This window comes from Pipistrellus kuhlii, unplaced genomic scaffold (genome assembly GCF_014108245.1).
Source record: "Pipistrellus kuhlii isolate mPipKuh1 unplaced genomic scaffold, mPipKuh1.p scaffold_m20_p_22, whole genome shotgun sequence".
NCBI classification, from domain to species: domain Eukaryota; kingdom Metazoa; phylum Chordata; class Mammalia; order Chiroptera; family Vespertilionidae; genus Pipistrellus; species Pipistrellus kuhlii.
The window spans coordinates 11240325-11262331 of record NW_023425521.1 but is presented as its reverse complement, the minus strand read 5'-3'; the positions used below and the strand labels follow the sequence as shown (position 1 = coordinate 11262331).

The window sequence follows — 22007 nt, the reverse complement described above, 5'->3', positions numbered from 1 at the left end:
ACCCCCCCTCCCCACCCCTAACCTCCCCTCCCCACCCCTAACCTCCCCTCCCCACCCCTCCCCACCCCCCGCCCTAGCCCGGGAGCCTGGCAGAGGGGATGGAACCCTTGCTGTGTGCAGGCCTTCCGGGAGCCAGACTCTGGGCAGCACAGAGCAGCTCAGCCGGCTGCTCCGGCCACCGCCGAGCCCAGCCAGGGCTTTCGCCGCAGACTCCGCGGCAGACGGGGAACACCGGGAGTGGGCGCGGGAGGGAAAAATCGATGCACGTCAGTGGGGTCGGAAATTTATTTTCCAGCTCGGAGCGGGGTATTTACAGCGAGGCAAGGAGGGAAGCGGAGAGCCATAAACGTATCTGCCGTCTTCCTCCGCGGGCCATTTCTTGATTAAAAAGAATCTCTCGCGAGGTCCAGTGGAGGGCAGGCTGGCGGGGGGCTGGCTGGCAGAGACACCTGCTGGGGAGGAAGGGGGGGCCATGGATGACCACAGTCACGGACACAATCCCAGCAGTCCCAGCGCTCAGGCTGGCCGGGAGCTGTGCTCTGGGGTGCGATGTGCATGTGTTCTCTCACTTAAGTCTCCCTACTCTTTCTCCCCCCAGCCCCCACCCCCCACCGGAGGAAACAGACCGGGGTCTCCTCACGGGCGGGAAACTGAGGCACAGCGACGTGGGGGCCCAGGTGCCGGGGCTGAGCTTGTGCTTTTATCCACTCCGCTCACCGGCCCCCCTGGCCTGGGCTGCCCCACCCCGCCCTTCTCAGGCCTTTGGGAGGCGGCCTTCTCCCCTCGCGCCGCCAGGGGCAAGCGGGCGGTGGGTGCGGGCGAGACTGGCCCGCGTCCCCTCCTGCTCCCACAGGCCACTTGGGTGGCGAGCTGGGCCGGGTGTGCGGCTGCCGCCAGGGCCCCATAAACTGCTCTGCTAATCCCGTTAACGAGCAGCTCGGGAGGCTGCGAGTGGGGCAGGCCGCTGGGCCAGGGCACGCCAGCGGGCGGCAGGAGAGGGAGGGGAGGTGCCGGGGGCCCGGGCTGAGCCGGGGCGGGGGGCGGGGGGTCTCAGAGACCCTCTTCCCGCACACACAGCCCTGCCCTCAGGGACCCGCTCAGTCCCAGGAACAGGCCTCCACGTGCCCCCCCACCCCCCGAAGCCAGGGGGGCTGACCTCAGAGTCTGGCCATCTGCCCCCACTGCCCTCCGGCCTGGAGGTCAAGCCCAAAGCCGGACCTCACTCCCGAGCCTCCCCCGGGGCCTCCTGCGCCCTCGGGTGCCCCCAGCCCTCCCCCCGCAGGGCCCCGCAGACCCGTGCCCAGCGCCTCGCCCCTGCCCAGCGGACGGGGAACCGAGTGGTCGGCGTTTATGAGGTGACGGGCTCAGGAAGAGGCCTCCGTTCGTTCGGTCGGGCCCCAGAAGCCCTGCCTTGCAGCAGGAGGGGGTGGCCTCGGGAGGGCAGGGCTGCTCCCGGGGGAGAGGACACCCCAGGGAGAAGCTCAGGGAGGCAGACGGGGACCAGCCTGCCCTCAGCTGTGGCTCCCGTCTTTGCAAGCGGCCGCCCGTGTGGGCAGCAGAGGAGCGGCTTTTGTCCCTCCGCTCATCTCAGGAGCCAAAGCGCCTCCCCGACAGCCCGCCCCTGTCCCCGTCCCTGTGGCTGCCCACCCCGGCCCCTGGCACCGCAGGCCCACTGCCAGCCCGAGCCCGTGGGAGCGGGAGGGCCCAGCCGGGGCGGCATGGGCAGCCGGGCTCAGTGGGGGGGGGGGGGGGGGCAGGGGGTCCCATCTTCCTCCCGGGGCCCGCGGTTCTCTCACAAGGCTGCGCCCCCAGAGGTGACTTCCCGCTCTTGCTCAGAGCCCGAGCTCCCGGATGTGCGGCCACAGCCAGACGGCCTCTGTCCGAGGCCAGCCGTGCAGCTCGGAGCTGCCCTGAGGCCTGCAGAGCCAGCCGCCTCTCTCAGAGCTCGCTCTCTCCTCCCCGCAACCAGCACACCTCCACTCTGCGGGAGGCTCCGGGGCCCCCCGCAGCCCTGTCCGGTTTCTGGGGGCCCGACGCCCGGCTCCGCTGCAGGAGAGCTGCCCGCCCTGGGGGTCTTGAGAGTGAGGGCGGCGGGGGCCGCTGAGGCTGGGCCTCTCCGAAAACCCCCCGGCCTGTCTCTGTCTCCTCTCCCGGCAGCCCACCTGCATGGGGCGCCGTCCGTCCGTCTGTCCCTGCATGGGCCGGGGCCCTTACCCCCCCCCCCCACAGCTGCCCCTCGTGCTCCGTGTGCGCGCCCCCCCCCACTCCCACGCTGAAGGGAGTCTTGGCTGTCACTACAGTTCCATCCCTGAGACCCCATCCGGTGGGTCCCCAGCCCCCGACACATGCATGTCACCGTCCTCCTGGGCCAGGATTCCGCCGCAGCTCACCCTGCTCCCAGCGTGACACCCACCCCTCCGTCCGTCCGCCCGCCCGCCCGCACCCCCGAACGCCCTCTCACCTGCTTGCAGAGACCCGTGTACTTCTTGATCGTTGTCCATCTCTTTTCCAAAAAAAAAAAAAAGGCTCCTCAATGCTTTTCTTTTCACAAGGGAAAAAAAAAGGAAAAAAAAAACAATGCCAACAGCCCAGCGCCCGTGAGCAGCCCAACAGTAGCAAAGCGTGTGCTCAGGACGGAGGAAGGTAAGGCACGCATCTCCATCTGCCGCTTGCTGCCGGCTGGGCGGCCAGGGCGGCCGGGGCGGCCGGGGAGGCGAGGGGGCGTGCGCACCCCCCTCCACGCCCGCTCCCACACCACTCACCGCACTGTCCTGTCCCGGCCACACCCAGCCAGGCCCTGGTTCTCTCCCTAACAGCTCACACTGAAACCCTCTCCCCTGCCCCTTCCCCCTCACTCCCTCACTCCCTCACTCACTCACTCACTCACCCCAGAAGCGCTCCCTGCTCGCCAGCTGTGTTCTAGGCCCGGGGCTGGCACTAGGGATCCGGAGACGAGGCGCAGCTCAGGCCCGGGGCTGGCCGCCGGACGGGCACACCTGGCCGGCTATGCCGGGCAGCGGGGCCGGCTCCCGGGGCAGGGGACGCTGGGCTCAGCCTGGGGGTCGAGGGAGCCTGGAGAGCTCTCAGAACTTCTCAAGTTCATTCCTGTAATTTGCTCAATTTCGTACCCTGAGTGAGGTGAGGCCTCGGCAGGCCCTGGAAGGGAGTTTAGGCCTTATCCTGGGCACCGCGAGGAGGCGAAGGCTTCTGGGCAGAGGGAGAGCAAGGCGAGGTGTGTGCTGTACACAGACCACCGGCTTTGGTGTGCTGGCGGGTTGGAGAGCGGGGGGTGGGATGGGGGGTCTAGAGGTCAGGAGGTCAGTGAGGAAGGTAGCCAGGTGGGAAGTGCAGGCCTCACCAGGCAGTGGCAGTGGGGACGGAGAGGAGGGGAGAGGATGGTCACCCTGGGACGCGGGGCGAGGGAGAAGCCTGCCCACTCCCATTGTGCCCGATACCACCTGAGCCAGGCAGCTATGGGGGGGGGGGGGGCCCTTCAGGAGCACTGCCCTGCGCTGGCACACGATGGGACGAGCGCGTCTGCTGGGACCTGGGGGTGGGGTTGCTGTGGGCCTGTGCCAGGGGCTGTGGGGGTGCCGCGCTTGGGCCCGGCCTGGGGGCTCCTCGGCTTCCTCGGCAGCGCAGAGGCGTCAGCACGTTGCATCAAGAACGGGGGCCTGTCCCCCAGCTCTGGAGAGGGGCCCGCCTCCCCCCGTCCATGTGGCCTTTCCTGCTCCTTCCTCCGGGGCTTTCTTCCTTGGGCCTGGTGTCCAGACCCCAAGGAAGCCCCTGCTTTTCTTGCCGCTGACAGCTGGTGCGCTCTCCTGCCCTCCTGGCCCTGCTGTCAGCGCCCCCTAGTGCCGGGATGGCTGTGCATGAGGGCCAGGGCCTGTGGAGGCAAAGGGGGGGCCTCACAAGTCTCTCACAAGCTCCCCTGCTTGCTTGTGGGAAAGAAGGGGGCGGAGTACACTTTCCTGGAGTCCAAAGCTTCCCTAGAGAAGCCCGAGGTCTGTCCTCTGCTTTCCCGTCCTCCCTCCCTTGGCGCAATGACCTATCCTCCCGATCAGGGTGAGAAGCGCCGCCAGGGAGAGAGCGAGCCCCACCCAGGAGCCGGGTTCTCTGTCCAGGCCCAGCTAACGCTTCCTCATCCCGGGCCCACCATCGTCAGACCCACTGCCTGCACCCACACTCCCCTCCTCTCACACCTCCGTCTGCTGAGGGGGTCTGGTGCCAGCCACTCCCTTGCAGATGTGGCTGGTGCCATCCGAAGGCCCCTCCAGCCTAGGCCCAGGCGCCCGCCCTGAAGGAGGGCACCCAGCCTCCCCGCTCCCTCCTGCGGCTGCTGCTACTGAGCGGCCTCAGTGCTCCGGGGGTAGCCTGCAGCGAGTGGGGACCGGTGGTTAGTTCCTGGACGGCTGTAATGGCCAGCCCAGGAGCAAAGGCCGAGACCCAGTCCCTAACCAGAGCCAGCTGTGCTGCGCGTGTGTGTGGCAGTGGCCGGCGGCGGCGGGTGAGGCTGGAGATGAAGGTCTCAGCCAGCCGGGACCAGGGGGGCGGTCGCACATATCTTGCCGCTTCAGTCCCGAGCTCCCGAGGCTCCCTCCGTCCGAGGCAGGGGTCCCCTGGAGAAGGAAAGGTCACAGGTCACCACATGGCTCAGAGTCTGCCCAGGGGCGTGTGTGCCCACGTCTGAGAGCCCACGCTGAGGGACAGAAAGGGGGTCGGAACCGGCCACTCCCCAAAGGCCAAGCAGCAGCTCCTCTCTCCTTGCACTCAGCCCCCAGGAAAGTCCATTCACAACCCACCACCCGGCACCGGTCTTGGGTCAAAAGATGGTTGGGCGGTCAGGTGCCCGCTGCTGAATGAGGCGGGATCGGCTGCAAGATGGCAGTATGACCATGCCAGGCGGGGCTGGGAAGAGGGGCCGGAGCCTCCCTGCCTGCCTCCCAGGTCTGCTCTGAGCATGTACATTGTGGAGGGAGTGGGTCTCGGGGGACCTGGTGGCTACGCAGGGAAAAGAAATCCTTTCTGCACTGGATGAGGCCCCTCTCAGACCAGGCGTTCCCTCCCGCCAAAGACGAACCCGGGCCTGGCCAGCAGGCAGGCTGCATGGGCGAGAACGAATGAGCCAGCGAGCGACTGAGCCAGGGGGGAGCTCTGGGCAGGCGGGGAGAGGAGGGACAGGCCAGGCGGGAAGCCGCAGCCCTCCTGGCCTGGCTGCTCCCCTCCCGCCTGGCCTGCGGACCCAGGACGGGAGCTGGCCTTGGCGTGAGGGGCGCATGCGGGCTGTGCATGAGTGCGTGTGCAGGCGTGGGCGCACGTCCGCGGCGCGGTCCCGGCACATCGCCAGGGTGGTCATACGTCTGCCCCAGCGGGGCCCCCACACCAAGGGAACCACCCGCCAGCCAAGCGCGTGTCTCCCTCCTCCGCGGGGCCGCCCTGCGGGCCCAGCTGCCACCTGCCCCTCCGGGGAGCGTGCTGGGATCCCCCCTGCAGAAGGACGGAGATGGACCCCCATGGGCGCCTCCATACCAGCAGCCTCCACTCCACACCCCCAGACCGCACTGACCGGGCCGGGCCCTCTCCTTGTCTTGCAGAACTTCAGCGCGAGGGAAGCATCGAGACTCTGAGTAACAGCTCGGGATCCACCAGCGGCAGCATTCCGAGGAACTTCGACGGCTACCGGTCTCCGCTGCCCACCAACGAGAGTCAGCCCCTCAGCCTCTTCCCTACCAGCTTCTCCTAGGCGCCAGCCGCCCGCTCCCGACTGGCCGACCGACCGACCGACCGGCCGGCCCACGCACCCTGGAGGAAGGAGGAGACGCTCCCCTCCGCCTCTGCTCCTCTGTCACCAGCCTCCGTCCCCCAGCTTAGTGACATCGCCGCCCCCTCCCCGGACGGAGCACAGACCCTCCTCCCAGCCCCTGGGTGCGCGCTGGCCCGCCCGTCCGCGGGGCCGTGGCCGGAAGACTGCGGGCGCGCCGCCCCTCCTGTTCGCACAGGGTGTCCTGCGTTGGATCCACTTTTGTATTTTCTAACCCACGGGGTGGGACCTGGGTGGGGAAGAGGATGGACGGCCTGGCCAGGCATTCGGACGCTGATCGCCAGCCACTGCCCAGCTCCCCTCGGTCAGCCTCCCTCTGGAATGGGGTGACCTGAGGCCCAGAGCGTTAGGGAAGGAGAAAGGGGCGGGCCGCCCTCCTCCTCCTCGTCCCTTCGGCTGGTGGGAAGGACCTGTCTGTCTTGCCCCTGAGCCCGTGTACACTGGTCCCGCACTGTTCGGCGAAGGAAACGGTGGTTCCCGAGGCCCCGTCCAAAGTGCACGTCTTTCCAATAAATCATGCTGCAACTGGTGTCCGGCCCCGAGCTGCCCCGGGCAGGGTCCTCGCCGAGCGCCGGGCACAGTCCCGTGGGCCTGACCCCGTGTCCCAGCTCCCAGCACCCCTGGGGTGACCTGTGCCACTGAGGGGGAGACATCGAGGGAATAGGAAGGAGGAGGCTTGCTTGCCTTGGAATCTGGGTGGGGCCTGATTGAAATCCATTCTCCAGCCTTCCTTCCTGTTAGCAGAGCCAGTGGGACTCCCCGTCTGTGGCAGGAGCAGGGGGAGCAAAAAGGGGTGCTGAGCAGGATAACCCTAGCCCTCGTCCCCACTTCTCTAGACCCCAGAGAGGCCTGGGAGGATCGAAGGAAACCTAGGGAGCCAGTTGAGGTTTGGGGTGGAGCTTAACGCAACAGCCACCATCAGGCCTTCCCGTCCAACTGCCCGACAGGAGCCGGGGCGGCTCTTGGGGCCCCTGCCACCTGCACAGGCACCCTCTCAGCCTGGCACCCAAGAGGAGGCCAGCTGGGTCTGGTAGGAGAAGGGGGCCCTGAGTCACACTAGGTTCTGGAAGCCGAGAACTTGGCCCCACACAGGGTGGCTGAAGCCAGTCCCTTCCGCCCGGGAGCCCGCAGGGTGAGCAGTCACGTGGCGGAGTGCCGCCTGCTGGGAGGTCAGGAGGCCTGGGCACCGCCCGCGGGCGCTGCCGGAGGGGCGGCAGCTTTTCCTCGCCGGGCACAGCCTCCAGCCAGAGCAGTGTTCCAGTTAAAAGGGGGGTGGGGGGAGGGCTGCCACAAGTCTACCTGTGCATTCTACCCCTGAGAACCCACCCCATGGCAGCTGGATGGGGCCAAGATGGAGAGCCAGGAGCTGTCTGACCCTGCAGAGACGGGCTGGCAGCCTGGAGTGAGGAGTCCTCCCTGGCTCAGGCCTTTCTTTCCCTGGGGGGGGGGGGGGGGGGGGGGGGTGCAAACAGCTGTGGCCGCCTCCAGTCAGGGAAAGTGGTGGGTGTAGGGCCGGACTTGCCGGCTGAGCTTGCAGGACAATCTGGTTATTCATCTGCTCACAGCCAGGGCAACTCTTTGAGAGCGTGGGGGGAGGGGGAGGATAAGAGAGGCCAGATAAGCTGGCCCCATGGCGGCTGCCACTGCAGCTCAGGTTATCAGAGAGGCCTTGGGCCTGGCCCCTGACTAATTGGGGAGGTTAGGGACCCTGCCACAGCCTGTAATCAGCTGGAAGTGAGAGCCGGGCTCCAGGGTGGGGGACCTTACTGCCCGCTGGCCATGGAACGGCAGCCGCCTGGTCTCCAGAGAGAACACCTAAGGCCATCTCTGCCTCCTCCGGGAGACCTCCGGGTGGCATTACCTAGGAGGCAATCGGAACATGCTTCTGATTGTGGCCTGACCCTGTGACCTTGAGGCAGCCACGTGACCTCCCTGATTCTCACAGCACTACCTGCTCAAAGGACAAATGACTATGGACGTCCCCTCAGTGTGATGGAGGGAAAAACACCTCCAAGGTCTCTGAGGCGGCCGGGGGGAGCTGGGGTGGCCCTCCAGGAGAGAGGGCGTTGTCTGGGATTGACCTGAGAGAGCCGGGGGGGTCCCAGGGCAACAGCAGGTGCACAGCGCTCTGTCCATCGCCACTGCCGGCTCCTCGGAAGCAAGTGGAGGCGGCAGGCAGCTGTGTCTGGGGCTGGACATGGCTCCTCGCTGCCGATTTTTCTGACTTTCACAGCTCTGCGGAGACTCTCTAAACTAGAAGGCACCCAAAAGAGCACTATTGGGTCCCCATTGTGCAGAGAAGCCTAAGCCCCAGAGAAGGCCAGGGCTCGCCCAAGGTCACCAAGTCCCACAGCTGACCTGCTGGTGCCTATCTGCTCCTTGCTGCCTCACCTGAGGGCCCCTTTCTGAGCTGACCCGTGCCCCCACAAGATCCAAGACTCTGAGACTACTCACCCCCACCCCTGAGCCCTAAGGGCTTCCAGCTCCTCAGCCGAGGCTGTCTGTTGGTTTTAGAGAGAGAGAAACAGCATCAGTCTCCTCTTATACAAGACCCCTCTCTCCGCTATGTGAAACCTGGGAAAATGAATCAAACCGACCTTCCCAGGTACAGGAGGGAGCTCCAACCTACTGAGCCGCACAGGCCAGGGCCCCTGCCGGACTCTGACGCTGCTCTTTGTCCCCCTGTAACAGGGCAGGCAGCCGCCCTCCTGCAGACTCAGAGCTGGAGACTCCCGGGCAAAGGGGAGAGCGTTTCTTGTCTGTCTGGTATTTACAGCAAGAACCCAGCCTGCGGGTGGCGCCCTGGAGCCTCCGTATTGCCTTCCTGTCTGACAGCAGTGCTAGCAGCACCTAGGAAGTGAATGCCAGCCTGCTTTGTTGTTGTTGTTAATCCTCAACTTGAGGATATTTCCCTTGGTTTTTTAGAGGGAGTGGAAGGAAAGGGGAAGACGGAGGAACACACACAGATTGGTTGCCTCTCACAGGACCTCCCACCCCCACCAGGGCCGGGGGCTGAGCCTGCCATCTAGGGAGGTGCCCCTGAAGGGAATCAATCGCAGGACCCTTCTGTCCCGGGTTCTAGCCACAGAGCCAAACCAGCTGGGACCAGCCTCCCTCTCTGAAGCTCCCAGGTGAATGCAGCTCTGCTGAAGGGAGGGGAGCCTGCCCTGCAGAGAGGAGCCACAGGCAAAGGGGGAAACGGGGGGAGGGGGGGTGTCAAAAAGGCAAAGTGGTGTTTGGAGGCCCGGAGGCTGATGGGAGGGGCAGGCCAGGTAGCTCCTCTGCAGGAGTGGGAAAGGGAGAGGGAGAGGGAGAGGGGGGGCGGGGCAGTGGGAGCCCACGTTTCGGGGCGCTGCTCTGGGAATCCGGCCCCCAACTCCCAGCTCCCGCATTTCCAAAAGCGAATCCAGAGCCCAGCGAGGAGCACGCAGCGCAGACCAGCCCCGCCCTCTCTCCGGGCAGGTGGGCCGGCCCCAGGGGTCCCTGCCGCCCGCGCTGTGCCCCTTTTTCAAGCCACAAGCAGCAGGGCCTGTTCACGCTGCCAGCATCCCGGACCCCTGCGCGTCTACGCACACGTGCACCTCACTGCTGCCGACTCCCGGCCTCATACCCACGGCCTCAACCCCAGAGCAGCGAGCAGTCTAGAGCTCCCAGGGAGAGGGGATCCCCAGTCTCTGAGGCTTCAGATCCCCAAAGCGCCGCGGGGACATGACCTCGGTGGCCAGCTCAGGTGCAGAGCGACCCCCCCTCAAAGGCCAGGGCTGTCCTGTCCTGTCCTGGGCCAGGCTGGGCCTCGCCTGCCCCTCCGTCTGGGAGAGTGGGTGCGGGGCCACACAGGCACCAACCCGGCCCCCGGATCGGAAAAGGGCCCCGCTGCCCGGCCTGACTCAAGGCGGGTGCCCGGAAAGAGGTCGCGCCTCCAGCTCCCACCACCACCCCCACCCCATCGCAGCCCCTCGGCCCGGCCTGCGCGGGGAAATTGGGTCGGGAGGGAGGGAGGGAGGCGACGGGCGGGCGGCAACCGCAGAGGCTGCGCGCCCGTCAGCTGCAATTTGTCTAAGTGGCCGGGACAGGCCGGGCGCTGCGGGCCGGGGTCAAGGAGGCCTCGCCCCCACCCCGGCCAGGCCCGGGCTGCGGGGAGCCAGGCCGGGCGCTAACGGGGCTGGCTGGCGCCAGGGCTCCGGAAGGCGCGGGTCCGGCCTCGAGACCGGGATGGGAAGCCACTGTGTGCGTCTGCCCACATCCATGCACACACACCCCCGCACGCTCTCCACTGTGAGCCCCATCACCACGCCTGGGCACAATCCTATCCGAATGCGCGCTCCTGCCAGCCTCGCCCCAGCCCCGATGCGGGTCCCCTCTGCTCCCCTCCAGCCGTGCAGGCAGGTCTCGCAGACCCAGGCCCGTCGCCCAGATTACAGACACGGGCGGCGGCGGCGCCTTCAGGGAAGGTCCTAGCAGTGGCCCAGGACCTCCCAGAGGTTAAGGGGCCGGGGCCTGCCGGGAAGGGAAGCCCAGCCCGCCCGGGCTGCCCCGCGGGGTTTCCTTCGAGCGGAAGCGCGGGGCGCACGGAGCGCGCGCGGGGACCCCGGCCCGAGCCGCGCCCGCCCGACGCCGCCGCCCAGAGGACCCGGGGGAGGGGGGCCGCGGGGCGCGTCCCCCGCCCGCCCGTCTGCGGGGCCCGGCCGATGCGAAGTGACAGGGGCCGGAGCTTTGTTGTGGAGCCGGGGCCGCCTGGCGCCAGCCGCCCCCGCCCGCGCCCTCCCCCTCCGGCCCCCGGCGGCTCGCAAGGCGCCCCCCCCCCCCCGCCTCTTAAAGAGACACGCTCTCTCAGCCTGGGGACCCCTCAGAGGCTCCAGTTCCGGGGGGGGGGGGGGGAGAAGTGGGGTGGGCCCGGGGGGAGGGGCCGGGAAGGAGGGGGCGCTGCTGAGTGAGCCTCCCCAGAGCCAAGGACATTCCTCGCTGGAGAGTTTGCAGAGGGGAGGAGGGGAGGGTGCACATTCAGAATCTGGAGAGTGGCTGTAGCAAAACCTTGGGTTCCCTGCGGGAGGGGGGACAGGGCAGACTGCGGGGCCTGGGCCCAGAACAAGCCTGTGGCCGCCAGAAGGAAGGCCGGCGGTCCAGTTCCTGGGGCCTGGTCTCGGGCAAAAATAATCCAGTCCAAGCTCTCTGGGCCTGGGACCCCTGGACCAGTCACGGACCTTCCCAGGAAACTATCCCGATGGCACAGTTAGGTGCACACACATTCTTGCAAGTACGAAAGTGCGTGCACATGCACGACGCTGCGAATGTAATGCACGGGTTTCCAGGCCGGTCCCCGGAACCCGGCTGTTACCGGGTCACCTCGCGGACTGCGCAAACCTGTCCACACACATCCCCTCCTCGGGGGCCACGTCCGGCCTGAGGTGGACCCGGCAGGGCTTTCCAGGCTCAGAGCTGCAACGGATCCCGCCCCGGCTGCGTAGACGGCATGGCGCGGAGGCGAGGATTCGTTCTGGACAGAAAAGAGGCACCAAGTGAGGCGCAACCCACCCCCCGAGGAGCGACCCACCCGCCGGGGAGCGAGGTGGAGAAGAAAAACCCGGTGTGGGGGCGCCGCCCCTTTGAGTGCTGGGTAGGGGTGTCCGAGAACACCGGAACCGGGTGGGACAACAGGGGGAAAAATGGTCGCGGAGGTCCAAGGGCTCCGGCGGTCCTGAGCCCAACATGCTCGGGGTGAGCCGGCACCAAGTGCGCGGCGACAAGGTGCCCGGAGCCCGGTGCGCGCAGAGGATGGCACGGCGGCCGGGACGCCGCTGGGTGCGGGCTCAGGGCCTGTGCCCCCGGGCTCCCCCGCACCCCATTGGCTGTGCGGCGGGAGCGACAGACCAGGCTGAGTGTCGGCGCCTAGCAGGTGTGTGGCCGCCCCGCTGGCAGCGCCTCCAGGGGCTGCTCCCACTGCGCAGAGGGCACCATCACACCGGGCGTCACTCACACTCACACACACACACACACACACACACACACACACACTCTCTCATATACACAAACACACACACTCTCATACACACACATACAGACACACACAAACACACAGACACACACAAACACATACAGAGAAACACAGACACACAGAGATACACACACACACACCGGGGTGGGGGTCCTGGGGCTGTTGGAACCCCGGACTGGATGGCGCACCTGCGGCCGAACACACGTGCGATCCGCCGCCCGCAGGGGCGCGATCCGCCGCAGGTGCGCCCCGCTTCCACTCCCGCCGCCCGCACCCCGGGCCTGGAGACAGCGGCGGGAGCGGAGGGAGGGTGCCTGCGTTTGGGATGAGGGAGGCTTTTGTCTCCGGTACCGGATGCGGCGAAAACGAGCTGGGTTGCGGGTCAAGAACCCGGGGCCGGGATGGGCCGCCTGGTGCCGGGCGAAAGGTGCGCTCCCTTCCCGGCCCCGAGCAGCCCTCGGAGGGCCCGGGTCTGGGTCGGGGCCCAGAACTCCCAAGTCCCTCCTGAGTCTGGGAACGGGGGCGCGGGCTCGGGGATCCCCTAGTGCAAGGCCGCGCGCCCCGCTCCCGCCCACGGCGCCCCACTCACCGGCTCCGCCACGGGCGTCCTCTCCGGGCCGCGCCCGCCCCCGGCCGCTCTCCCCGGCGCCCGCGGCTCCCCCGGAGCCGGCCGGGCGGGCGGCGCCGGCAGCGGGGTCGGAGGCCACGCCGCGGAGCGGGCCGGAGCGTCCGGGCCGCCGGACGCGGGCGGAGGGCGCCCCCTCTCCTCTCGGGGCCGTGTCAATGCTTTGCACTTGGGGCGGGCGAGCGGCGGGGGGTCCTTTCTCGGGGCCCTGAAGCCGGGGCGCCCCTCGCCTCGAGCCCATTAGGCGGCGGGTCGGATCGGCCGGCCGCGCTCCCGGTCCGGGCGCAGGCGGCCTCGGGCTCGGGCGCGGGGTGGGGGCCGGGGCAGGGGGAGGGGTCTCCGGGCCCGCTGGCCCGTCATTGGTTAATATTTTATTCTGTTGACATGTTTTCTTACTGCTGAGGCTTCCGACACCTTCTCCCCGGCCCCCCCTCCCGGCCGGAGCTTGGCCTGAGCTGTCAAAACCCCGCCCCCGGAGACCCACAATTGGTCCAAAAAGCGTAAAATCAGCAATCAAGGGGGGCCTGGCTCGTTAGCGCAGGGGATCCGGGCAGGGCAGGACATGTGAGATAGTCACAGTTTCCCAGAGATCACGACAAGATCTGACCAGTCGCGCGTGGTCGCCGGCGCCGGAGCGGCCCAGCCCAGCCCAGCCCGGCCCCGCGCGGAGCCCCCGCCGCCGCCCCCGCGCGCAGCCCGCGCCCCTCGCCGCGGGCCGGGGCCGGAGCGGGAGGAGCCGCCGCCGCGCCCGCCGCCCGCGCGCCGCCGCCCGGGCCGGGGGTCCCAGCCCCGCGCCCCCGGCCCCGGCCCCGGTCCCCCGGCCCCCGGGCGCCCGGGCCGGATGTCCCGATGAGAGAGCCGGCGCTGGCGGCCAGCGCCATGGCTTACCACCCGTTCCACGCGCCGCGGCCGGCCGACTTCCCCATGTCCGCCTTCCTGGCGGCGGCGCAGCCCTCCTTCTTCCCGGCGCTCGCGCTGCCGCCCGGCGCGCTGGCCAAGCCGCTGCCGGACCCGGGCCTGGCGGGGGCGGCGGCCGCGGCGGCGGCGGCAGCGGCGGCGGCCGAGGCGGGGCTGCACGTCTCGGCACTCGGCCCGCACCCGCCCGCCGCGCATCTGCGCTCGCTCAAGAGCCTGGAGCCCGAGGACGAGGTGGAGGACGACCCCAAGGTGACGCTGGAGGCCAAGGAGCTGTGGGACCAGTTCCACAAGCTGGGCACCGAGATGGTCATCACCAAGTCCGGGAGGTAGGGCGGCCGGCGGGCCGGGGGGCGCTGGCGGGCGGGCTGGGGGGCCCGCAGCACCCGCCGCGCTGAGCCTGCCCGGCGCTCCCTCCCGGCCGGGCCGGCGCCGCGCTCAGCTCCACCGACAACCAAGTGACTTTTCTCCTCTGGCACCGAGCGACATTTAAAGAACGAAACCAGCAAACTCTCCCGAATGAAGTAAAACGAAAACGTGCTCCGAAAGAAGAGTTCCAACCCTTCCCGGCCCCGCGGCTGGGCCCCGGCGGGGCTCCGAGGTCTCGGCTGCCACGGAGCCTCGCGGCCTGGCTCTCCGCCTCCCGGTCTGGCGTGGAGCTGGGGAGACCCGGCGCCTCCCGGACTTTCTTCCCACCCTGGAGCCCAGAAAGGCCCCCGCACCCTGCTAGACCCAGGCTGCCCCTCAGGACCGTTCGGGTCAGCACAGCGGAGCCAGCCCAACCGCAGCCCTGGCCCGGCCCGGCCCGGCGCCTCCCCGGGGCCTAGGAGCAAGGAGCTCCGGACACCTCGGCCAGGCCTTACCGCCAAAAGGCAGCTGCCGCCCGCACCCCTCCGCCCTGCCACCAGCCCAGCCCAGGCCGCAGGCTGCCCTCTTCCCTGGAATAGGAGGGTCAGGGCCCTTGCTGGGCACTGCCACCCAGGTCCCCACACTCACACCCTCTGAGGGCATTCCCTTCCCGGAGCTGCTGTCCCCGGAGCTGGGGACAGAGCAGGCGGAGCGGCTGTGTTTTCAGAGGGTCTGGATTTCCTGCCTGGACATTGGCTGTCCTCTCAGATGAGGGTGAGAGGGTTCCTAGACCCGAGCCTAGGGTCTAACAAGGAATAGGATTTTTTTTTTTTCACGGAAACAGCCACAGGTGGGGTCCCCCAGGCAGCAGTAAGGGGGCAGAAGGAAACCCAGATGCGGTGTGTGTCCCCAGGGAGAGAGTCCAGGGACCCGGAGCCGGGCCCCACGGAGTCTCCCCTTTCCCTTCCTTGCAGGCGGATGTTTCCTCCCTTCAAGGTGCGAGTCAGCGGCCTGGACAAGAAGGCCAAGTACATCCTGCTGATGGACATCGTGGCCGCCGACGACTGCCGCTACAAATTCCACAACTCCCGCTGGATGGTGGCCGGCAAGGCCGACCCCGAGATGCCCAAGCGCATGTACATCCACCCGGACAGCCCGGCCACGGGGGAGCAGTGGATGGCCAAGCCGGTGGCCTTCCACAAGCTGAAGCTGACCAACAACATCTCCGACAAGCACGGCTTCGTGAGTGTGGGGCAGGCATGGGGCTGGGGGGCCGGAGGCCGCACCTAGCACCGCAGCCCAGGGTCCAAGCGAGAGGCAGGCCAGTTCCCCAGAGGGGAGCGCCGGCAGAATCCCGGGGTGCTCCTTCCAGGTCTCCCGCCCTGTGGTTTCTGCGGCTGGGCCTGGGCCCCGCCGGATGGCTGTGCTCTGTGAGCCCCGGAATGGCAGGGCCGGGGCCGGTAAGTCCCAGGCCGCTCACCGTCTGGGCTTGGTCAGGCCTTGGGAAAGCCCTTCCTGGAGACCAGTGGGTGCGGGTGCGGTTTAGGGTCTCTAGGTGTTGAGCTTGGAAGACCTGCCCATGACCTCAGCTTGTTTTCCCCTTTCCTCGTCCAAATGAGGAGATTTAAACGTTACCTCCGGCCCTCCCTGCCCTCCCGGAGACCCCTTCCCTCTCCCCACTTGGAGGTTCCCTCTGCTTCCGCCTAAGCCGGGGCCCAGCTCCCCGGAGGGAGGGGAGTCCGGGGGGCAAGGGGACTGCCTAGTCCTGGTTAGGACCGCTGGTGAGCCCTCCGAGTTCCCATCCTCTCTGCCTGGGCTTTCTGGGGCTGAGCAGTGAGCCTAGGGAGCGGGGTGGAGAGCAGAGTGGAGAGTGGAGGGTTTTTACGTTGTTTCGTTTCTGTTTTCACCTCGGGGAAATATTTTTAAACGGAGAGAGAAACTGTGATAAAGAGAAAATAGGCTGAAAAGAATTACAAACGAGAGAAAAAAAGAGCAGGGTTGGGGGAACACACGCAGGAGAAATAGCAAAGGGAGGGGAGGGGTGTGGGGAAAGCAGAGCCGTGTGGGAGAGGTGGGGTCCCCGGAGAATGCTCCGGGAAGGCGGGGGCCGACGCTGACCACACGCTCCCCGCAGACCATCCTGAACTCCATGCACAAGTACCAGCCTCGCTTCCACATTGTGAGGGCCAACGACATCCTGAAGCTGCCCTACAGCACCTTCCGCACCTACGTGTTCCCCGAGACCGACTTCATCGCCGTCACCGCCTACCAGAACGACAAGGTGCCCCCCAGAGCGTTCCCGCTCGCACCAGGCTCCAGCACCCCGTGTGCATCCATCCGCCCCGCTCCTGCCCAGCCTCCCGCTCCGGGCCGCTCCCCGCACCGGGTCTCCCTCTGTGAGCCCCCGGCCCCTCCCGAGCCCACAGCGCAGACACGCTACCGGGGAGCCAACAGCTGGGCGCTCCCGCCTGCGGAGATGTTTACTTAGCAATTAGCAGAGACCGGGCCGCTGACAATTTTACATTTCATTCGTTTATTTCTTGGCTCCGGGATGGGGATTTAAATGAAGAGAGAGCGGCCCTAGGCAGTGTGCCCGGGCGGGCGGGCGGGCGCTCTCCACGCTAAGAACCCGGGGCCCAGTTCTCACTCTCCCCGGGGGTGGCCAGAGATCGGGCAGGTGACAGCCCCCCCCACCCCAGGCCACCACCTTTGGGCCCGTCCAGGCCCTGGGCCACTTAGAGACTTTTCCTTCCAGCCAAGCCTCCCCCACGCCCAGCCCCACCCCGCTTTCTGCTCCCTCGTCCTGAAGGGCCAAAGCAGCGCCCGGTCGGTCCGATCGGTGTCGAACTCCCCGGTGAACGAGTGTGTGCGGGTGTCCTGCCCGTCCTCCTGTCCGTGTTTGTGAGCCTGTGAACCCATGTGTACGCTCCAGTGTGCGTGCACCGTTTGGGGCGTGTGGAGGCATGTTTACATGTTTGTTCTGCAGGCACTTGGTGTGTCTGCGTGTGCGGGCCGTGAGCGTGGCCTGTGTTTTATGTGCCCCGCTGCCTGCTCCGGTGCCCGCTGTGCCTGCGGGCGTGCAGGGACAGAGCCACGCTGTGCCGCAGCCTCGGGCCTGTGTGTGCACCTCGGGGAGAGACCTGTGGCTTTCGGAGAGGCCCGCCGGCCGGCCACACCGGGCCTTCGGGCTCAGGGCTGTGCATCCCAGGGGGAGGGTATCCAGGGGACACTCCCGGCGCTCCTCCGAGCTGCTGCCCGCCGGGTGCCCCAGGCCAGGCCGGAAGAGCTGCACCCTGACCTGGCACTGCCCTCTCGGTCCCTGCAGATCACACAGCTGAAGATCGACAACAACCCCTTCGCCAAGGGCTTCCGGGACACGGGGAACGGCCGGAGGGAGAAAAGGTGCGGGTGTGCGGGACCCATCCCGGGCGGGACCCATCCCCGCGGGAGCTGCAGCGGGACGTGGGTGGGCGCGCTCCCGTCTGAGCCGTGTGCTCCCCCCCCCCCCGTGCGCCCCCAGGAAGCAGCTGACGCTGCCCTCCCTGCGCCTGTACGAGGAGCACTGCAAGCCGGAGCGCGATGGCGCCGAGTCCGACGCCTCGTCCTGCGACCCTCCCCCCGCGCGGGACCCGCCGCCGTCCCCGGGGGCGGCCCCCAGCCCCCTCCGCCTGCACCGGACCCGAGGTGAGGGGCCACGCCGCCCGCAGGCGGGGGAGGGGGGCGGAGGGTGCCCCCAGAGCTCGGCTGGCTCTTTGCTCCGAGTCAGGGCAGCCTCGGGGGCCCTGGGAGGCGCCTGGGGTTTGGACGCCCCTGGGGACCGGTCCCTGAGACCAGCAGATCCCGCTGGACTGCCGGCTGCGTTCCTGGGCCCCAGCCGCTGGCAGGAGAGGGAACCAGGAGGCTCAGTTCCTCCTGGTGCAGAGGGGTCTGGACTAGTGACCTGCCACCGCCCCTGGCCCCCCAGGATCAGAAGCCTTCCACTTGCTCCCCCAGACAGCGGGCTTTTCCAGGTCTCCCGGACCCGCCCAGACAGGGAGAGCCCTGACTGTCCCCCGCCCCCGTCCCCCTGTCTCTCTCCCCTGCAGCCGGCCCCCGTCCCCCTGTCCTCTCTCCCCTGCAGCCGGCCCCTGTCCCCCTGTCCTCTCTCCCCTGCAGCCGGCCCCCGTCCCCCTGTCCTCTCTCCCCTGCAGCTGGCCCCTGTCCCCTGCCCTCTCTCCCCTGCAGCCGGCCCCTGTCCCCCTGTCCTCTCTCCCCTGCAGCCGGCCCCTGTCCCCCTGTCCTCTCTCCCCTGCAGCCGGCCCCGTCACCCTGCCCTCTCTCCCCTGCAGCCGGCCCCTGTCCCCTGCCCTCTCTCCCCTGCAGCCGGCCCCGTCACCCTGTCCTCTCTCCCCTGCAGCCGGCCCCTGTCCCCTGCCCTCTCTCCCCTGCAGCCGGCCCCCGTCACCCTGTCCTCTCTCCCCTGCAGCCGGCCCCCGTCCCCCTGTCCTCTCTCCCCTGCAGCCGGCCCCTGTCCCCCTGTCCTCTCTCCCCTGCAGCTGGCCCCCGTCCCCCTGTCCTCTCTCCCTTGCAGCCGGCCCCTGTCCCCTGCCCTCTCTCCCCTGCAGCCGGCCCCTGTCCCCTGCCCTCTCTCCCCTGCAGCTGGCCCCGTCCCCCTGTCCTCTCTCCCCTGCAGCCGGCCCCCGTCCCCCTGCCCTCTCTCCCCTGCAGCCGGCCCCTGTCACCTTGTCCTCTCTCCCCTGCAGCCGGCCCCCGTCCCCCTGTCCTCTCTCCCATGCAGCCGGCCCCTGTCACCTTGTCCTCTCTCCCCTGCAGCCGAAGACAAGTCGTTCGCCGCAGACAGCGACCCGGAGCCCGAGAGGCTGAGCGAGGAGCGCGCGGGCCCGGGCCTGGACGGCGGCAGCCCCCCGCGCCTGCCCGACCCCGAGCACAGCCGCAGCCGCAGCCGGGAGCGCCACAGCCCGGAGCGGGGCAAGGAGCCGGCGGAGAGCGGCGGGGACAGCCCGTTCGGCCTGCGGAGCCTGGAGAAGGAGCGGGCGGAAGCCAGGAGGAAGGACGAGGGGCGCAAGGAGGCGGGGGAGGGCAAGGAGCCCGGCCTGGCACCGCTGGTGGTACAGACGGACAGCGCGTCCCCCCTGGGCACCGGGCACCTCCCGGGACTGGCGTTCTCCGGCCACCTGCACGGGCAGCAGTTCTTCGGGCCCCTGGGGGCCGGCCAGCCGCTCTTCCTGCACCCGGGACAGTTCGCCATGGGCCCTGGGGCCTTCTCCGCCATGGGCATGGGCCACCTGCTGGCCTCGGTGGCAGGCGGTGGCAGCGGCGGAGGCGGACCGGGGGCCGCCACCGGGCTGGACACAAGCGGGCTGGGCCCCACCGTCAGCGCAGCAAGCACCGCGCCCTTCCCGTTCCACCTCTCCCAGCACATGCTGGCATCTCAGGTGAGGCCCGGGCTCCTGTGGCATCGCGATGGAGGGCGGCTGGGGCGGGCACGGGGCTGGAGGTGCTGCGGTGGGTAAGGACCCTGTCCCGGGAAGACCCGGTAGACACTCTCTAGGATTCGAACTCCAGGGATACCACGGCTGTAGGTCCAGGGTCTGGCCAGGGTGCTCCTCTGACTCCTGTGTGACCTTGGGCCAGTCCCAGGCCCTCTCTGGGCCCATTTCCTCCCCTATTAGTAACAACAAACTGAAGCACCCGTTAGATTCTTCCTGTTTGACCGACTGGGGCTGCCCCTGGCTTTTGGGGAGTCTACTTTCCTTGGGAACAAAGACTCCTGGCTCCCTGTTGGTCCCTGAAAGGCCAAGGTAGCTGGACAAAGGAGGGAACTATTGTCCGATATTTCCTGGGTAACTGACCACCAACAGAGGTGCTCTCCAGGCCCCCCGGGAAGTCCTCTGACCTGCCCAAGGACAGGGCTGTTCCTGGTCCCCCTCGGGCCTCCACACTCCCAGGAAGTCCTCTGACCTGCCCAAGGACAGGGCTGTTCCTGGTCCCCCTCGGGCCTCCACACTCCCCGGCCACACAGCTGGGGGGGGGGGGGGGTGAAGGAGCTCCCTTTGGGGCCGGGTTGGAATTCTGAGCTCCCAGGGGAGTGTTTATTAAACTGGGGCCCGCGGCAAAACAAGGAGATCCGATGAGGTGCGTGGCCTCTTCGGTTGCTCGGGCGGAATAGTCCCTGTGGAAAGATTTGGATTCTCTTCATTCGTTTTCTCCCCTCTGAGGTTTCTGGCAAATTGAACCCTCGAGATCATATCTGACGGGAAGGAAAATAGGAGTTCGGGTCTGAGGAGGCTCCTTTGGTTCAGAAGCAAACATTTTTTAAAGTGAGGGAGGAGGCGCTGAAATAGTTTTTTTTTTTTTTTTAAATAGGCGTGAAAAACTTTTTTTTTTTTTTTTTTTTTTTTTTTACGGGGCGGGTGAATGTTGGAGGCACTAACTAGGGCTCTGAGCTGGCAAGGAAGCATCTGGAAAATAGAGTTCAGGGCCTGGAGGTGGGATCTGAGCCCTTGATTCTGCATGTATGTGGATGCATCCTCCCCAGACAAGTTCCGGTGACCAGCATTGGCATTGTAGAGGTCACGGGGAAGTCATGGCGTCTAGACACAGCCTCGTCAACAGGTGCCAGGCCGGGGGGAGAGCACTCAGCACTCAGGAGGCATCCCTTGGTGCATGGCTGGGAGTTAGGTACCCAAGAGGGCAGCCCACCCCTGGCCACCAGGTTGTGCCAGTGAGGAGAGCCGATGCCAACCTCCCTTCCAACGTGGGATGCCAGGTCTGAGTGCCCAGTAGGGCTTGACCTCCTGGGAAGGATACCTTTTCATTTCTGACTAAGCTACTTTTTTTTTTCTCTTCCCGCCTGAGCCAGGCCTGGGTCTCTCCAGCAGCCCCAAGCACAGCCCGCTCCCTGCCCTCCTCCCTGTACCCACAGACTCTGGGGCCGGAGCCATCATTTCAAAGGTCACATAATCCAAAAGCCAAGGGCCTCGTGGACTCAGGTGGTGTTTGTCCAAGGTTTCCTGGCCACCGTACGTGGTTCCTCAGGCAAAGACCGCATTCCTTGAGGTGCCGCCAGTTCTTTATGGGATATTCGGGCCAGTCTATAAACTGATTGGCACCTGTGCCTCTGCCTGGCCTGGGCAGAGGCCTCTGAGCAGGTGGGCAGGCAGAGGGCTACGTGACAGAGCTCCCCCCCATTCCCCCATGCTGTGCTCCCTCCACCCTCGGGGCACCTGCGGAGAGCAGGGCTGGGGAGGACACTGTCCCAAGTGAGCAGAACTTCCAAGACAACCATAGCCGCCGCCCGCGTGCCACCTGGACCCACGCCTGCCCCGTTTCCTCCCTCTGGGCCTTTGCCTGGCATGTCCTTCCCTTCCGCAGACTGGCACCGAGCTTTCTGTCAGCTTGACGGGTGCTCCCCTTCTCCCTGGGTTTGGCCGTGGGCCTGCGCCTCGTGCCTAACGGGAAGGTAGAGTTCGGGGCCGGAGGTGGGATCTGAGCCCTGATTCTGCCTGTGTGTGAGTGCTCCCGTGTGTGAGTGCTCCCTCCCCGAGGCTGCGGGGGGGCAGAGTTCTGTGCGCTCCGGCCTCTGCTCCCAAAGAGGGGACGGATGGAGCCTCCCTGCAGCCCGCCAGCACCCAGGCGGGTGCCTAACCTCTGTGTGTCCTTTTTCTTCCAGGGAATCCCGATGCCCACCTTCGGAGGCCTCTTCCCCTACCCCTACACCTACATGGCCGCCGCGGCCGCCGCCGCCTCCGCTCTGCCGGCCACCAGTGCGGCCGCCGCGGCCGCCGCCGCCGCGGGCTCCCTCTCCCGCAGCCCCTTCCTGGGCGGCGCCCGGCCCCGCCTGCGCTTCAGCCCCTACCAGGTCCCCGTCACCCTCCCGCCCGGCGCCGGCCTCCTGGCCGCCGGGCTGGCGGCCGAGGGCCCCAAGGCGGCGGGCGGCAGCCGCGAGCCCAGCCCGCTGCCCGAGCTGGCCCTCCGCAAGGCGGGCGCGCAGCCCCGCGGCGCCCCGTCCCCCGGCGGCGCGGCCAAGGAGGCGGCCAGCGAACTGCAGAGCATCCAGCGGCTGGTGAGCGGGCTGGAGAGCCAGCGCGCCCTCTCGCCCGGCCGGGACTCTCCCAAGTGACGGCCGCCCGCTGGCCTCCCTCCCGGCTCCGCTCCCGCCGCTGGGGACCGGCCCGCACAGAATGGTATTTATTTAAGCAAAGGATGGAGCCCGGCCAGCCACGGGGCTGGGACCCTGGCCCTCCTCCGGCGTCACAGTGGCTCCGGGGCCCCTGGCCTCGGTCCGGGTTTGCTCCAGGGCCCCG

General features: G+C 67.8%; 2 protein-coding genes and 1 long non-coding RNA gene across 11 annotated transcripts in view; 2 read left to right on the top strand and 1 right to left on the bottom strand.

Moving 5' to 3' along the window:
* Positions 1 to 6351, top strand: part of BCAS3 (BCAS3 microtubule associated cell migration factor) — a 457087-nt gene extending 450736 nt beyond the window's left edge. For 6 of the 8 annotated variants that reach the window (XM_036451745.2, XM_036451750.2, XM_036451747.2 and 3 more), the window contains one exon: positions 5595 to 6351. In XM_036451745.2, the coding sequence (XP_036307638.1) occupies positions 5595 to 5743 (149 nt within the window). In that variant the 3' untranslated portion in view covers positions 5744 to 6351. Of the gene's footprint in view, positions 1 to 2552; positions 2644 to 5594 lie in introns of all 8 variants that reach the window. The other 2 variants (XM_036451748.2, XM_036451746.2) reach the window with 1 other exon arrangement.
* On the bottom strand, positions 273 to 12754 carry LOC123652925. 2 transcript variants are annotated; one of them, XR_006742501.1, is made up of 4 exons: positions 12403 to 12754; positions 2888 to 4619; positions 2462 to 2503; positions 273 to 452 (listed from the first exon to the last, which is right to left on the bottom strand). It is a non-coding gene; the product is annotated as an uncharacterized LOC123652925 (long non-coding RNA). The 2 variants fall into 2 exon arrangements; XR_006742502.1 differs by having other exon boundaries at positions 273 to 449.
* A 181-nt stretch (positions 12755 to 12935) lies between these two features.
* Positions 12936 to 21925, top strand: TBX2 (T-box transcription factor 2). The gene is made up of 7 exons (XM_036451755.2): positions 12936 to 13682; positions 14676 to 14943; positions 15836 to 15982; positions 17027 to 17103; positions 17222 to 17385; positions 18514 to 19136; positions 21374 to 21925. The coding sequence occupies exons 1-7, from the start codon at positions 13288 to 13290 to the stop codon at positions 21821 to 21823; spliced, it is 2124 nt and encodes a 707-aa protein (XP_036307648.1). The 5' UTR covers positions 12936 to 13287; the 3' UTR covers positions 21824 to 21925.
* The last annotated feature ends 82 nt before the right edge of the window (positions 21926 to 22007 follow it).

What these genes read in the sequence shown, in the direction of transcription:
- TBX2 (XM_036451755.2), top strand. Translation starts at nt 13,288, where the DNA reads ATGAGAGAGCCGGCGCTGGCGGCCAGCGCCATGGCTTACCACCCGTTC. An exon ending in GTCATCACCAAGTCCGGGAG is followed by an intron (nt 13,683 to 14,675) that starts GTAGGGCGGCCG and finishes CCTTCCTTGCAG; the next exon opens with GCGGATGTTTCCTCCCTTCA. An exon ending in CCGCCTACCAGAACGACAAG is followed by an intron (nt 15,983 to 17,026) that starts GTGCCCCCCAGA and finishes CGGTCCCTGCAG; the next exon opens with ATCACACAGCTGAAGATCGA.